The following is a 14,849-nucleotide window of genomic DNA, read 5'->3' as shown; positions in this document are numbered from 1 at the left end:
CCCAATGCTAGGACTTGATACCTGACTGTTTACACGGCTCAGCTGCCACAGGCCTTAAGAAGAGTCAAGGCCAGGTTCTCTCTGAGGGTCCAGCACCTGGCCTGGCTCTCCAAGGCTCATGGCCTGTGAACCCTGCAGTGTCCCCAAGGGAAGATGCCACCTCCGAGACGGTCCTGTTGTCCAGCTCTCCCCTGCATCCCAGACTAACCAGTGTCCTCTCTGCAAACCGTCCTCATTGCCCTCAGAGACATGGCTTCCTTTTGGTTGCAAACATTGTAAAAATCGTATTCGATCAGGTCTCCTCCTCCTCGGCCCGCAGTCACTAGAATCCCCTCCCAAGACAAGCAAAGGCACCTGGTTTTCTGGGATCCCCTGCCTAACTTGTGTGCAATCGCAAGAAAGCATATGCGTTCACCCAGAGTCTTCCTTCCCTCTCTTGCTCCGTGGGAGCACACCACACACACTGTTCTGCACCTCTTTGCTTTTTCCACTTAACAGCGTGTCCCTAGAGCGCTTCCCAAGTCAAAATATAAACACCGCTCATTCCCGCCTTTCTACCACATGGCATTCCACTGGGATACTTCTACGGGGAAGCTTCCTGCCCGGGGCATCGAGGGTGTTCGCGTTCGTCTGTTATGGCGGTGCTGCTGTAGATAACCAGGTCCGCGAATGCTAATGCTCACCAGGATGCTATATAGCCTTTTTTATATTACCCATCAAGCCCGGAATGTCTGGGTCTAGCGGGTATTGCTAAGTAGGATTGTGACAGTCACACCCCCGGCAGCAGTGTTTCAAAGTCCCCTGACAGCTCAGCATGTTGTCACACTTTAGGACTGTGCCAATCTGATTGATGAAGAAAATAGATATCTTGTTTTATAAAACGTCCATGTGCAGAATGTTGAGTGAATATTTTAGTGGACTATGTACATGCACAAACACTTCACAACGAGTGAGAGAGCCTCTGACTTCACCTGCAGCTCGCCGCACCAAGGCCCTGGGGAGGAGTGAGGCCCAACTTTTATTTATTTTATTTTTATTGTTTTTGCAATGGAGTCTCGCTCTGTCCCCCAGGCTGGAGTGCAGTGGCGCCATCTCTGCTCACTGCAACCTCCGCCTCCTGGGTTCAAGCGATTCTCCTGCCTCAGCCTCCCAAGTAGCTGGGATTACAGGCGTGCACCACCACGCCTGGCTAATTTTTGTATTTTTAGTAGAGACGGGGTTTCACCATGTGGGCCAGGCTGATCTTGAACCCCTACCTCAGGTGATCCACCCGTCTTGGCCTCCCAAAGTGCTGGGATTACAGGCGGGAGCCACTGCGCCCGGCCAGTCTTTTAAAAGTGCAGGCCGTGTAGAACATTGTGAGAAGTATAAACTGTAATTACAGAGATTTGCTGTTTGCACCCAGATAGATTTGAAGAAGCAACTTGGAGACAGGTTTAATAGATCAGGGCCATTATTACAGAAATAAATTATTGCATAGCTTAGGACTTCCAAGCTAGGAATGCAGTGACTGAACTATACCTCAAATATTGACCTTGAGATGTTCAGATTTGTAGAGCATCTTAGAAAATGGTGACATTCCTGGCTGATGGTCAGGATGGTGCATACCAGGCCAGTACCCTGGTGGCTGTCTGGGCATTTCTGGAGCCTTCACCCTGCGAGATCCCCATGGGGCAGTACCCCCTGGCCCAGAAGCTTGGTTTTGCCATCACACCGAGAAGGCACACTTGTCCTGGAGTTAGTTTACATGAATCGAGCTCACCAGAGCCTGACGTGTAACTGAGAATAATAGCCCATTTATGTGCATGATGAAATATAAACACCAAAGAACTGAATGCTCCACGCTCGGACTAGCAGATTCTTACCTGTGGGGGAGGACACAGGAGCGGATGACACAGACCCCTGCTCAGGGACCGGCTAGAGGGCGGAATGCCTGGGCCCTGGCCCTGTCTGCTTCCTGCTTCTTCCCCGAAGTTCATGGCCTGTCCGTCCACATGGGCGGGAGGTGTCCCCCGAGCAGCCCTCACCCTGACCTTGGCTGCTTTCTCCATTCCATTCCCCACCCCTCCTCCCTCCTGACACCCATGGCATTTTTTCAGATAAGTTAATACCTTTGATTAGGTTCCAGCCAAACCTCACCCTTTCTCTTTTCCCATGCCTTTGTGTCTCTCTTCGTCTGATGTCGAGTCTACAACCTAATGCTTTGAAGACAGTCTGACTTCCCCGTCCTTGGTCAGGGGGTTGCTGCTGCGGGGGAGGCAGTAACCATAATCTTGCCCCCATGTCTCATACACAAGCTGCAAGCTTAGCTCAGAAGCTGTGCCTGTCTTGGCTGCTTTTTCTTGCTGTCTTCCCTATTTTTGCAGGAGTTTTGCACACGGTCATAAAAGTTCAGGAGAAACATGAAACGTGTTATTCTGTTTCCTGTTTAAGTCGACCCGAGGAAGCTGAAGGGGCCAGGCGCGGTGGCTCACGCCTGTAATCCCAGCTCTTTGGGAGGCCGAGGCGGGCAGATCACGAGCTCAGGAGCTGGAGATCGAAACCATCTTGGCTAACATGGTGAAACCCCGTCTCTACTAAAAATACAAAAAAACAGCCAGGCCTGGTGGCGGGCACCTGTGGTCCCAGCTACTCAGGAGGCTGAGGCAGGAGAATCGCCTGAACCCGGGAGGTGGAGGTGGCGGTGAAGCAAGATGGTGCCACTGCACTCCAGCCTGGGTGACAGAGCGAGACTTCGTCTCAAAAAAATAAGAAAGAAAAAGAAAAAAAGAGAGAGAGAGAGACAGAGAGAGAAAAAGAAAGAAAGAAAAGAAAAGAAAACTGAGGGCTTGCCCTAATCTCCTAGACTTCCTTTTCCCTCAATCCTGATGATGGCAGAGACGACTCCTCAAAGGCTCCTCCCCTTGGCATGGAGTGCTGGAGCCTGCCCTAGGGAGGGAGGACAGGATGGAGCAAGACACTGAACGCAGAATTAGAGCTAGGCAACAAGCGGGTGATTTCACTGTTTCCTGGGTAACAAGCCCCAGGCTCAGCTCGGTCTGGTGTAGCTCCTCAAAGGGGACACTGTCCTTGCCCCCAGTTGATGGAGGAGGGAGCGGAAGGCAGTGTGGGATGGGTTGGGTGTGGGCGTTGCCACAGTGTCCCCAGCAGGCCTCCTTCTAGCCTGGGGATCTGGCAGGTGGGTCCCAGTCACCACCAATGCCCCATGTACCCAAGGACACTGGTGACCCAGCAGACCTGAGGCCACAGACCAAAGACAGAGTAACAACCCCTTTAAAAATGTGCCCCCATGGGCGGGCATAGTGGCTCCTGCCTGTAATCCCAGTGCTTTGGGAGACTGAAGCAAGAGGATCCCTTAAGCCCAGGAGTTCAAGACCAGCCTGGGCAACATAGTAAAGTAAGACCTTGTCTCTAAAATAAAATATAAAAAATAGCCAGGTGTGGTGGTGTGTGCCTGTGGTCTCATCTATTTGGGAGGCAGAAGCAGGATGATCGCTTGAGTCCAGGAATTTGAGGCTGCAGTGAACTGTGATTGCACAAATGCACTCCAGCCTGGGCAACAGAGCAAGACCCTGTCTCTCAAAAAATTTTTAATTAGCGGGGCATGGTGTGCACCTGTAGACCTGTAGTCCCACCTACCCGGGAGGCTGGGTGGGAGGATTGCTTGAGCCCAGGAGGTCGAGGCTGCAGTGAGCCGAGATGGTGCCACTGCACTCCAGCCTGGGCTACAGAGCCAGAGCCTGTCTCAAAAAAATAAAAAAGTGTCCCCAGACACAGGGGCATGGGTGAGGCCTGTCAGGACTGCTGTGGTAGCTCATGGTGTCCTGTCCCTTCTTCCCACCGGGGAATGACCATGGCTGTGGGCACACCCCCTGTCCATCTGGGCCTGCCTGTGGGAGCTGGACACTGCCCTCCCCAGCAGCCAGAAGTCCTGAAGGAACCGTGTGTGACGCTCAAGACCAGACCGGGCCTGCCACACCAAGCCTTCAAAGACCGCAGCGGTCCGGGCAGTCCAACGTGGGTCCCAAAGCTAGGTGAATAACCACGAGGAGTCCACGGTCAGCCCCTTCCCATCACATATGCAGGGAAACGGGTCACTTTCACTTTCAGAAAACAAAGCCTGGACCGCACTTAACTTGGAGACAGATAACCTAATCAGAATTCACACACCCCTGGGACTTGGAGCCAAAAACACCCGTGCTCTTACCTGCCTTTGTCCTATTTCCTGGCGGGAAATACAGAGGGCAGACAGGTCTTGGCCCGCAGCCGCAGCCCCTTTACCCCAAGATGTGACTTGGTCAGCCACACGGCCTCGCAGCCTCCTCCCAGGCCCTCAGCTGTGGCCGCGGCAGCCAGGCAGGCCGACCCGAGGACAAAAGCCACGGGCAGCGTCCTGGGAGAGAACCTGACCTTGACCACAGGCTGCTGGACACCTCCTGCGTCTCCCCCTTAATCCTCAGAGGCATGGGGCCCAACGCCTGGGCCATATTCCAGATTCCATCCGTTCTTTTTGTTTCATTTACAGACAGTCCCCGACTTCACGATTTTTGGACTTTACCACGGTATTAAAGCAACAGGCGGGCGACGGAAACTGCGCTTTCAGTCCCACACAGCCTCCCTGGTTTTCAGCACGGTATTCAATAAATTACATGGATGCCCGACACTTTATCATCAGACAGGCTTTGTGTGAGATGATTTTGCCCACCTGCAGGCTCATGGGAGTGTCCTGAGCACGTTTGAGGGAGGCTGGGCTGAGCCGGGGTGCCTCGCAGGAAATCTGCAGGAAGTGCATTTTGGGGTTTTTCAGCTTTTTTTTTTTTTTTTTTTGAGTTGAAGTTTCACTCTTGTCGCCCAGGCTGGAGTGCAGTGGGGCGATCTCAGCTCACTGCAACCTCCACCTCCTGGGTTCAAGTGATTCTCCTGCCTCAGCCTCTCAGGTAGCTGGGATTACAGACATGCACCACCACCATGCCCGGCTGATTTTGTATTTTTAAAAGAGACGGGGTTTCACCATGCTGGCCAGGCTGGTCTTGAACTCCTGGCCTCAGTTGATCTGCCCCCACTTGGCCTCTGAAAGTGCTGGGAATTACAGGCGTGAGCCACGGCACCAGCCTGCATTTTGGACTTAGGATATTTTCAACTTACGACGGGTTTGCTGGGCTGCATCCCCACCGTAAGCTGAGGAGAACCCGTACTTTCTATTGGTGCCTGCTGATCTACGGAGTTTTTAAAGTACGATTTAAAAAAATAATAATCCTTATCAAGGATAAGTGATTGCGTTACAGGACATTTGAAAAACAGAGAAAAGGATTTAAAAATACCATCGACTTTCTCTTTTTGTGACAAGGAGACTTATTAGCATGTCAGCGCACTCTCAGGCACACGTTTCCCCGAGTGTTAGGAGTTCTGTTGCACAGTTTGTAACTGTATCTTTTTAAATTGGGCATCTTATTTTTATTGTCAAATTTAGACATTTATAAGGCTGCTCCTTCCTAAAAAAAGAAAATGAGTAACTTATTTACTTGAAGTCAGGATTACTGGGGATAATTTATGTACAAAATTGCATACCTCCAGCCCTGGCAACCGCTGTGCCGCCTTCTGTGCCTATAGCTCTGCCATTTCTAGAATGTCATATAAATGGAATCGCGCAGTCTGTAGCTTTTCTTGTCTGGCTTCTTCCACTTGGCATCATGCTTTTGAGACCCACCCATGTTGCAAGATCAGTAGTCTGTTCCTTTTTATTGTTGAATAGTATTCCCTTGCACGGATACATCAGATGTATTTGTCCATCCACCAACTGATGGACATTTGGCTTTTACCTTTGGAATACCATGAAGAAAGCTGCTGTGGCTGTTCTGAAAAGATCTTTGCATGGAGACGTGTTTCCATTTCTCCCGGGTAAATACAGGCGCATCTCGTTTCAGTGTGCCTCGCTTTCTCCTACTTCGTGGAATCGCTTTTGTTTGTTTGTTTGTTTGTTTTTGAGATGAGTTTCACTCTGTCACCCAGGCTGGAGTGCAGTGGGGCGATCTCGGCTCACTGCAACCTCCACCTCCCAGGTTCAAGCAATTCTCCTGCTTCAGCCTCCAGAGTAGCTGGGATTACAGGCGCATGCCACCATGCCCTGCTAATTTTTTGTATTTTTTAGTAGAGACGGGGTTTCACTGTGTTAGCCAGGATGATCTCAATGTCCTGACCTCGTGATCCACCCGCCTCAGCCTCCCAAAGTGCTGGGATTACAGGAATCGCATTTTTCACAAATTGAAGGTTGACGGCAGCTCCGTGTGGAGCAAGTCCACCGGCACCATCTCTCCAGCGGTGCGTGCTCACTTCCTGCCTCTGCACCACATGGTGGTCGTTCTCATAATATTTCAAACTTTTTCATTGTCATCGTCCGTTATGGTGATCTGTAATGAGTGACCTTTGATGTTAACTATTGTCATTGGTTTTCGGCAAAGCCACGAACTGCCCTTGTTTAAGACAGCAAACTGAATCAAGACATGTCGTGTGTGTGCTGACTGCTCCACCGGCTGGCGTTCTTCCATTTCTCTCCCTCTCCTTGGGCCTCCCTATTCTCCAAGACTCAACAATATTGAAGTTAGGCCTACAATGGCACTAAGTGCTCAAGTGAAAGGAAGAGTCTCATGCCTCTCACTTTATTTTTATTTTATTTATTTATTTTTGAGACACTCTGTCCCCCAGGCTGGAGGGCAGTGGCACGATCTTGGCTCATTGCAACCTCTACCTCCCGGGTTCAAGCGATTCTCCTGCCCCAGCCTCCCGAGTGGCTGAGATTGCAGGTGCCTGCCACCGTGCCCGGCTAATTTTTGTATTTTAGTAGAGACAGGGTTTCACCATGTTGGTCTCGAACTCCTGACGTCAAATGATCTGCCTGCCTCGGCCTCCCAAAGTGCCGGGATTACAAGTGTGAGCCGCCGCTCCTGGCCGCCTCTCACTTTAAATCAAAAGTTAGAAATGATTAATCTTCATGAGGAAGGCATGTCAAAAGCTGAGATAAGCCAAAAGCTAGGCCTCTTGCACCGAAGGGATAGCCAAGTTGTGAACACAAAGGAAAAGTTTTTGAAGGAAATTTAAAGTGCTGCTCTAATGAACACACAAAAGAAAGGGAAGCAGCCTAATTGTGCATCTGGAGAAAGTTCAGGTGGTATGGACAGAAGATCAAACCTTCCGGCCAGGCGTGGTGGCTCACGCCTGTAATCCCAGCACTTTGGAAGGCCCAGGCAGGCGGATCACGAGGTCAGGAGATCAAGACCATCCTGGCTAACACGGTGAAACCCCGTCTCTACTAAAAATACAAAAAGTTAGCCAGGCGTGGCGGCAGGTGCCTGTAGTCCCAGCTACTCAGGAGGCTGAGGCAGGAGAATCACTTGAACCCAGGAGGCGGAGGTTGCAGTGAGCCGAGATCGCGCCACTGCACTCCAGCCTGGGCAACAGAGCGAGACTCTGTCTCAAAAAAGAGAATGCACCTGGTGGGCATGCTAGCTCAAGTAATCTCAGCACTTTGGGAGGGCAAGGTGAGAGAATTGCTTGAGGCCAGGAGTTCTAGACCAGCCTGGGCAACATAGCAGGAGCCTGTCTCTAAAACCGAAAAAAGGAAAGAAAGAAAATGTACCTGGTCACCCAAGAGTTTTGATGGAGCTGGAGCTGTGCAAGATGAATGTTGTTTCCACACCTGTAAAACAGCATTTATTCTGCAACCTGTGGGTTGAGGAGTAATTTCAACTTTCAAGTCTTATTATTGCAGTAATACGGTCTGTAAAGCTATAGCTGTCATAGATAGTGATTACCCTGATGGATCTGAGCAAAGTAAGTTGAAAACCTTCTGGAACAGACTCACCATTCTAGATAACGTTAAGGATATTCGTGATTCATGAGAGGAGGTCAAAATATTACTCTTGGTGTTTTTGAGGTGGAGTCTTGCTCTGTTGCCCGGGCTGGAGTGCTATGGTACGATCTTGGCTCACTGCAGCCTCTGCCTCCCGGATTCCAGTAATTCTCTTGCCTCAGACTTCTGAGTAGCTAGGATTACAGGTCCCTACCACCACACCTGGCTAATTTTTTATATTTTTAGTAGAGATGGGGTTTCAACCCTATTGGCCAGGCTGGTCTTGAACTCCTAACCTCAAGTGATATGCTCACCTCAGCCTCCCAAAGTGCTGGGATTACAGGCATGAGCCACCTCAGCCTCCCAAAGTGCTGGGATTACAGGCATGAGCCACCTCAGCCTCCCAAAGTGCTGGGATTACAGACATGAGCCACCGTGCCTGGCCCAAAATATTACTTTTTTTTTTTTTTTTTTTTTTGAGGGGGAGCTTCTCTTTTGTCGCCCAGGCTGGAGTGCAGAGGCACGATCTCAGCTCACTGCAAACTCCACCTCCCAGGTTCAAGCAATTCTCCTGCCTTAGTCTCCCAAGTGGCTAAGATTAGAGGCACCTGCCACTATGCCCAACTAATTTTATTTTTTTAAGGTTGGAATTGCTTTTATTGGGGACAGATGTGCAAGTCCCCGCTCATGGTCAGGTTAGTGTTCTGCCCTTGCAGAGGCGCCAGCAGCCTGACACCTCCATCTGCCGCCCGCCCCGGGTTAGTGGAACATGCAAAGCGCAGAGGGTGGAGGCAGGGGTGGTCGCTGCTGAGGCCAGACGTCCAGCTAATTTTTGTATTTTTAGTAGAGACGGGTTTTCACCGTGTTAGCTAGGCTGGCCTCAAACTCCTGACCTCAGGTGATCTGCCTGCCTCAGCCTCCCAAAGTGCTGAGATTACAGGCGTGAGCCACTGCACCCGGCCCCAAAATATCACTTTTAATGGCAAAACTGCAATTACTTTTGCACCAACCTAATATTAACAGAAGTTGATTGTAACGCCTGTGGATGGCTTTGAGGGCTCAGGACTTCAGTGCAGAAAGTCACTCCCGATGTGGTGGAAACAAGAACTAGAATGAGAAGTGGAGCTGAGATGGGATGGAATTGCTGTGTTCATATGATCAAACTTTAATGGATGAGGAGTTGCTTCTTATGGATGAACGGTTTCTTGAGGTGGAATCTGCTCCTGTGAAGATGCCATGCGCATTGTTGAAATTAACAAAGAATTTAGAATATTCCATAAACTTGGTTGATGAAGCAGCAGCAGGGTTTGAGAGGATTGACTCCAATTTTGCAAGAAGGTCTTGCGTGGGTAAAATCCTATCAAACAGCATCACATACTACAGAGAAATCTTTCATAAAAGAAGAGTCGATCCATGTGGCAATGGATGTGGCAAGAAGAGTCAATCCATTGTCTTATTTTAAGAAATTGCCGTCCAGGTGGGGTGACTCACACCTGTAATCCCAACACTTTGGGAGGCCAAGGCAGGCAGATGACCTGAGCTCAGGAGTTTGAGACCAGCCTGGGCAACATGGTGAGACCTCATTTCTACAAAAAATACAAAAATTAGCCAGGTGTGGTGGTGTGCACTTGTAGTCCCAGCTACTCGAGAGGCTGAGGGAGGTGGTGGCTTGAGCCTAGGAGGCTGAATTTGCAATAAGCCAAGATCACACCACTGCACTCCGGCCTGGGTGACAGAGCCAGAGCCAGAGCCTGTCTCAAAAAAAAAAAAAAAAAAAATTGTCACAGCCACCCCAGCCTTCAGCAACCACCACCCTCATCAGTCAGCAGCCAGCAACATCAATGCAAGACCCTCTACCAGCATACTTTATCAAGTATGACTTGATAAATGCTTAGGTGATTGTTAGCATTTTTTAGCAATAAAGTTGTTGTTGTTTTTTCTTTTTTAAAATAGAGTCTCATTCCATTACCCAGGCTGGAGTGCAGTGGTGTGATCTCAGCTCATTGCAACCTCTGCCTCTTGGGTTCAAGGGATTCTCCTACCTCAGCTTCCTCAGTAGCTGGGATTACAGGTGCCCACCACGACACCTGGTATTTTTAGTAGAAATAGGGTTTCACCATGTTGGCCAGGCTGGTCTCGAATTTCTGACCTCAGGTAATCTGCCTGCCTCAGCCTCTCTAAGTGCTGGGATTACAGGTGTGGGCCACCACGCCCAGCCTAAAGTATGTACATTCTTTAGACATGATGCTATTGCACGCTTGATAGACTACAGTAAAGTATGCACCTTCTGTATGCACTGGGGAACCAAAAAAGATTGTGTGACTTGCTTTACTGTGATACTTGCTTAATTGCGGTGGCCTGCAACTGAACCTGCAGTATCTCCAAGGTTCCGGCTCAATGTACATTTTACTTTATAACAAATGCTTGCCGGCCGCGGTGGCTCACACCTGTAATCCCAGCACTTTGGGAGGCTGAGGCGGATCGCTTGAGCTCAAGAGTTTGAGACCAGCCTGGGCAGCATGGCAAAACCCCATCTCTACCCAAAAATACAAAAAATTAGCTGGGTATGGTGGTGCATGCCTGTAATCCCAGCTACTTGGGTGGCTGAGGCAGGAGAATCCCTTGAGCCTGGTAGGTGGAGGTTGCAGTGAGCCGAGATTGCGCCATTGCACTCCAGCCTGGGTGACAGAGCGAGACTCCGTCTCAAAAACAAACAAAAAAACAGCTGCTGCGGTGTTTTCCCAAGTGACTGGTTCCAATTTGCATTTTCTCCAGCAGTTTATGAGAGTCCCAGTTGTTCCACGTCCTCGCCAACATTTGGTATTATCAGTCATCTAATTTTAGCCATCAAATATAGCCATTAGCAAATGTGTGGTGCATCGCCTTGCGGTCTGAGCCTGCGTGTCCCTAATGACTAGCGATGGTGAGCATCTCTTCCCTGGCTTATTCTCTATTCCTGTGCCTTCTCTGGTGAAGCAACTTCTGCTCATTTTTCCGCTGAGTGGCTTATCATTGAGTTGTAAGAGTTCTTCATATCTTCTGGAGACATCTTTTATCAGACGTGTGCTTTGAAAATATTTTTGTCCCAGTCTGTGGCTTTGTCTTTTTTACCTCTTTACAGTGTCTTTTGAAGAGCAAAAGTTTTAAATTTTTGTGAAGTCCAACTTATTAAATTTTTTCTTTCCTGATTCATGCTTTTTATGTCTTCTCTAAGAAATCTCTAAGGGTCAGGCCGGGCACAGTGTGGCTCACGCCTGTAATCCCAGCACTTTGGGAGGCCAAGGTGGGCGGATCACGAGGTCAGGAGATTGAGACCATCCTGGCTAACACGGTGAAACCCCATCTCTACTAAAAATACAAAAAATTAGCCGGGCGTGGTGGCGGGCGCCTGTAGTCCCAGCTACTTGGGAGGGTGAGGCAGGAGAATGGCATGAACCCGGGAGGCGGAGCTTGCAGGGAGCCAAGATTGCGCCGCTGCACTCCAGCCTGGGCAACAGAGCAAGACTCTGTCTCAAAAAAAAAAGGAAAGAAAAAGAAATGTCTAAGGGTCACGAAGATTTTCTCCCAAGTTTTCCAGGTCTCGCTTTTAGGCATCTGGTCCATTTCAAGTTCACGTTCGTTGTGGTATGAGTGGGGTCCAGGCTCAGGTTTTGTGTGTCTCTCTCTAGTTGTCCCAGCACCGCTTGTTGAAAAGACTGTCCTTTCCGTATTGAAATCCTGTGACACCTTTGTCAAAGATCAATGTATTGTGTGTGTGTGTCTGTTTCCAGACTCTCTATTCTGTTCCGTCGATCTTTTTGTCATTCTTTCACCAATACCACATTGTCTTTCTAACTAGAGCTTTGTGGAAAATCTTGAAATCAGATAGTCTGAGTCTTTGATGTTGTTTTTCAAAATTATTTTGGTTACCCTAGGTCCTTTAGGTTTCCATTTCAATTTTAAAACTTGCTTGTCAATTTCTGGGGAAAAAATGCCTTCTGGGATGTAACTGAAATTACATTGAATCCATAGATCAGTTTGAAGAGAATTGAGGCCTTAATAATATTAAATCTTCTGCTTCATGGACATGGCAAATCTCTACAGTAGATACTATCTTTTTTTTTTTTTTTTTTTTGTGAGTCAGAGTCTTGCTCTATCACCTGGGCTGGAGTGCAGCAGAACAATCTCAGCTTACTGCAACATCCGCCTCCTGGGTTCAAGTGATTCTCATGCCTCAGTGTACCAAGTAGCTGTGAACACAGCCACACACCACCACGCCCGGCTAATTTTTTTTGTATTTTTAGTAGAGATGGGGTTTTGTCATGTGGGCCAGGCTTCCTTTCTCTATTGATAGTGTCTTATCCTTTGAATAAGTTTTTATTCAAATATTCAGAAAGTACTTTCTTCTGGGACTAGAATAATACCTTCCATATTTTTCTCACATCTCTCCCCAGTCTTTCAATTCTCTTTCCCAAGCAACCTGTTACTGTTTCAGAAAGGTCTTTCCAGATATATTTCGTTCATACATATGCATTATTCTCGGGTGTTTATCTCTCCACTTAAAAATCACCCGCGGCCGCTTAGTGTGTCCCGCTCTGCAGCTTGGTTTTTCTTGTGCTGTGTCTTAGAGTTATTCCATGTCAGAACACATAGAAATCACCGTTGTTCTTTTCAGTTCTCTTCACACTGTGTTCTAAATGATGCCTGTGCCATAATTTCATCATCCTCATCGATCCATAATGAGGCCCTTTCCTGTTTTTTGGCTTTTTCTGATCTCATCAGTGTATCAATAAATATCCACACACATTAAAAATAGATACTGGATCACCAGGCACGGTGGCTCATGCCTGTAATCCCATCACTTTGGGAAGCTGAGGCAGGTGGATCACTTGAGGTCAGGAGTTCGAGACCAGCCTGGCCAACAGGGCGAAACCCTGTCTCTACTAAAAATACAAAAAAAAAAAAAAAAATAGGCAGGCATGGTGGCACACGCCTGTGGTCCCAGTTACTCAGGCAGCTGAGGCATGAGAATCGCTTGAACCCAGGAGGTTGCAGTCAGCCGAGATCGCGCCACTGTACTCCAGCCTGGGTGGCAGAGCGAGACTCTGTCTCAAAAAAAAAAGTACTGGATGGCCAGGTGCAGTGGCCCACACCTGTAATTCCAACACTTTGGGAGGCCGAGGCAGGTGGATCACTTGAGGTCAGGAGTTCAAGACTAGCCTGGCCAACATGGTGAAACCCCATCTCTACAAAAATACAAAAATTAGCCGGGCATGGTGGCACACACCTGTAATCCCAGCTACTTGGGTGGATTGAGGCTGCAGTGAGCTGAGATCATGCCATTGCACTCTAGCCTGGGTAACAGAGTGAGAGACTGTCTCAAAAAAAAAAAAAAAAAGAGAGAGAGAAAGGAATGAAAGGAATGTTTAAAGTACCGCAGAACATCCCAGAATAATAGGAAAACATGCCTCACACACACAAAATTCAAATCCTCATGCTGAGGCGTGAGAATGACTTGAACCCAGGAGGCAGAGGTTGCAGTGAAGCAAGATCGTGCCTCTGCACTCCAACAAATACAGGATTTGAATCTGATTATTTTATTTGAATCAGTATTTTAGAAATGATTATCCGATATCTGTGTTTTAGAGCTTGACGTTAATTACAGGTATCTCATCGCAGCATGTCGAGGGGAAAGACAATAGAATTTGAAGTGGGCCCACTGGTGTTCCCTCAGCCACGCTGTTTCCTGCAGACCTTGGGCTAGTGATTGAAATGCTCTGAGTCTCAATGGCCACATCTGTAAAGCTGGACTATTTCCTTCCTAGGATTATTGTCATGGTTAAGGAAGGTGGGCAGATGAGAACCCCCAGCCCAACGTCTGACCCATGCGTCACTTTCCTTCTCCCCATAATCACAGTACAAAAGAGTTGTCAACTTGGGCTTTCGATAGGTAATAGTTCTTTTGATCTATTTGAAAATAATAGTCAAGATTTGGCTATTGGGTGCAAAAATACAGTGAGGGAGAAGGAACAAGGCCCAGTGTTCGATAGCATGTCACAGTGACTACAGTTCACGGTAAGTTAGTGTGTATTTCTGAATAGCTAGAGGAAAAGATTTGGAATGTTCTCAACACGAAGGAAGGATCATGTCTGAGGTGATAGATGGCCGGTTCCCCAGATTTGATCATGACATGCTATATGCTTGTGTCAAAATATCGCATGTACCTCTCAAATATGTGCCAATCTATCCATAAAAATTTTTAATACAAAAATTTTTTAAAGATTTGGCTGCTATTAAAAGAGTTGGTTTCCTGCTGGGTGCAGTGGCTCACGCCTGTAATCCCATCACTTTGGGAGGCCAAGGCAGGCACATTGCTTGAGCTCAGGAGTTGGAGACCAGCCTGGGCAACACGGTGAAACCCCATCTCTACAAATAGAGTTTAAAAATTAGCCGGGCATGGTGGTGCACACCTGTAATCCCAGCCACTCAAGAGGCTGAGGCATGAGACTCGCTTGAACCTGGCAGGCGGAGGTTGCAGTGAACCGAGATCGCACCTGGGTTACAGAGTGAGACTCTGTCTCAAAAAATAAATAAATAAATAAATAAAAGAGAGTTGGCTTCCTAATTTATTTCTCTGTGCATTGAGTTCGCCTTAGTGAGCTCCCTCGTGTGGGGCGCAGCTCTGTGCACTGGCTCTCTGATGTCTGACACGTAACTGGCTCTCCCCGCTGCATTTCTGCAGAGAATGCCAGCATCAAGCCAAATCCATCGACACCGAGATTGAGGCCTATAAGAAATCCATCATGAAGGAGGAAGAAAAGAACGAGAAGCTGGCAAGCATCCTGAACCGGACAGAGACGGAAGCCACACTGCTGCAGAAGCTCACCACCCAGTGCCTGACCAAGCAGGTGGCCCTGCAGAGCCAGTTCAACACCTACAGGCTCACCCTGCAGGACACAGAGGATGCCCTCAGCCAGGACCAGCTGGTGAGGCCGGGCCCGCCCCACAGGTCACACCTGGCACA

General features: G+C 48.6%; 1 protein-coding gene across 7 annotated transcripts in view; it reads left to right on the top strand.

The window, feature by feature from the left end:
- CCDC40 (coiled-coil domain 40 molecular ruler complex subunit) overlaps positions 1 to 14,849 on the top strand; it is a 65,945-nt gene that overhangs the window by 30,844 nt on the left and 20,252 nt on the right. For 6 of the 7 annotated variants that reach the window (XR_010133702.1, XM_019027827.4, XM_063706029.1 and 3 more), the window contains one exon: positions 14,568 to 14,811. Coding sequence is in view for 6 of the 7 variants with exons in the window: in XM_019027827.4 (XP_018883372.4) it covers positions 14,568 to 14,811 (244 nt within the window). In the remaining variant the exon portion in view is untranslated. Of the gene's footprint in view, positions 1 to 498; positions 5,428 to 14,567; positions 14,812 to 14,849 lie in introns of those variants that run through there. The other variant, XM_019027829.4, reaches the window with a different exon arrangement.

Source organism: Gorilla gorilla, chromosome 4 (assembly GCF_029281585.2).
Source record: "Gorilla gorilla gorilla isolate KB3781 chromosome 4, NHGRI_mGorGor1-v2.1_pri, whole genome shotgun sequence".
In the NCBI taxonomy this organism is placed as follows: domain Eukaryota; kingdom Metazoa; phylum Chordata; class Mammalia; order Primates; family Hominidae; genus Gorilla; species Gorilla gorilla.
This window is presented reverse-complemented; position numbering and strand designations above follow the sequence as displayed.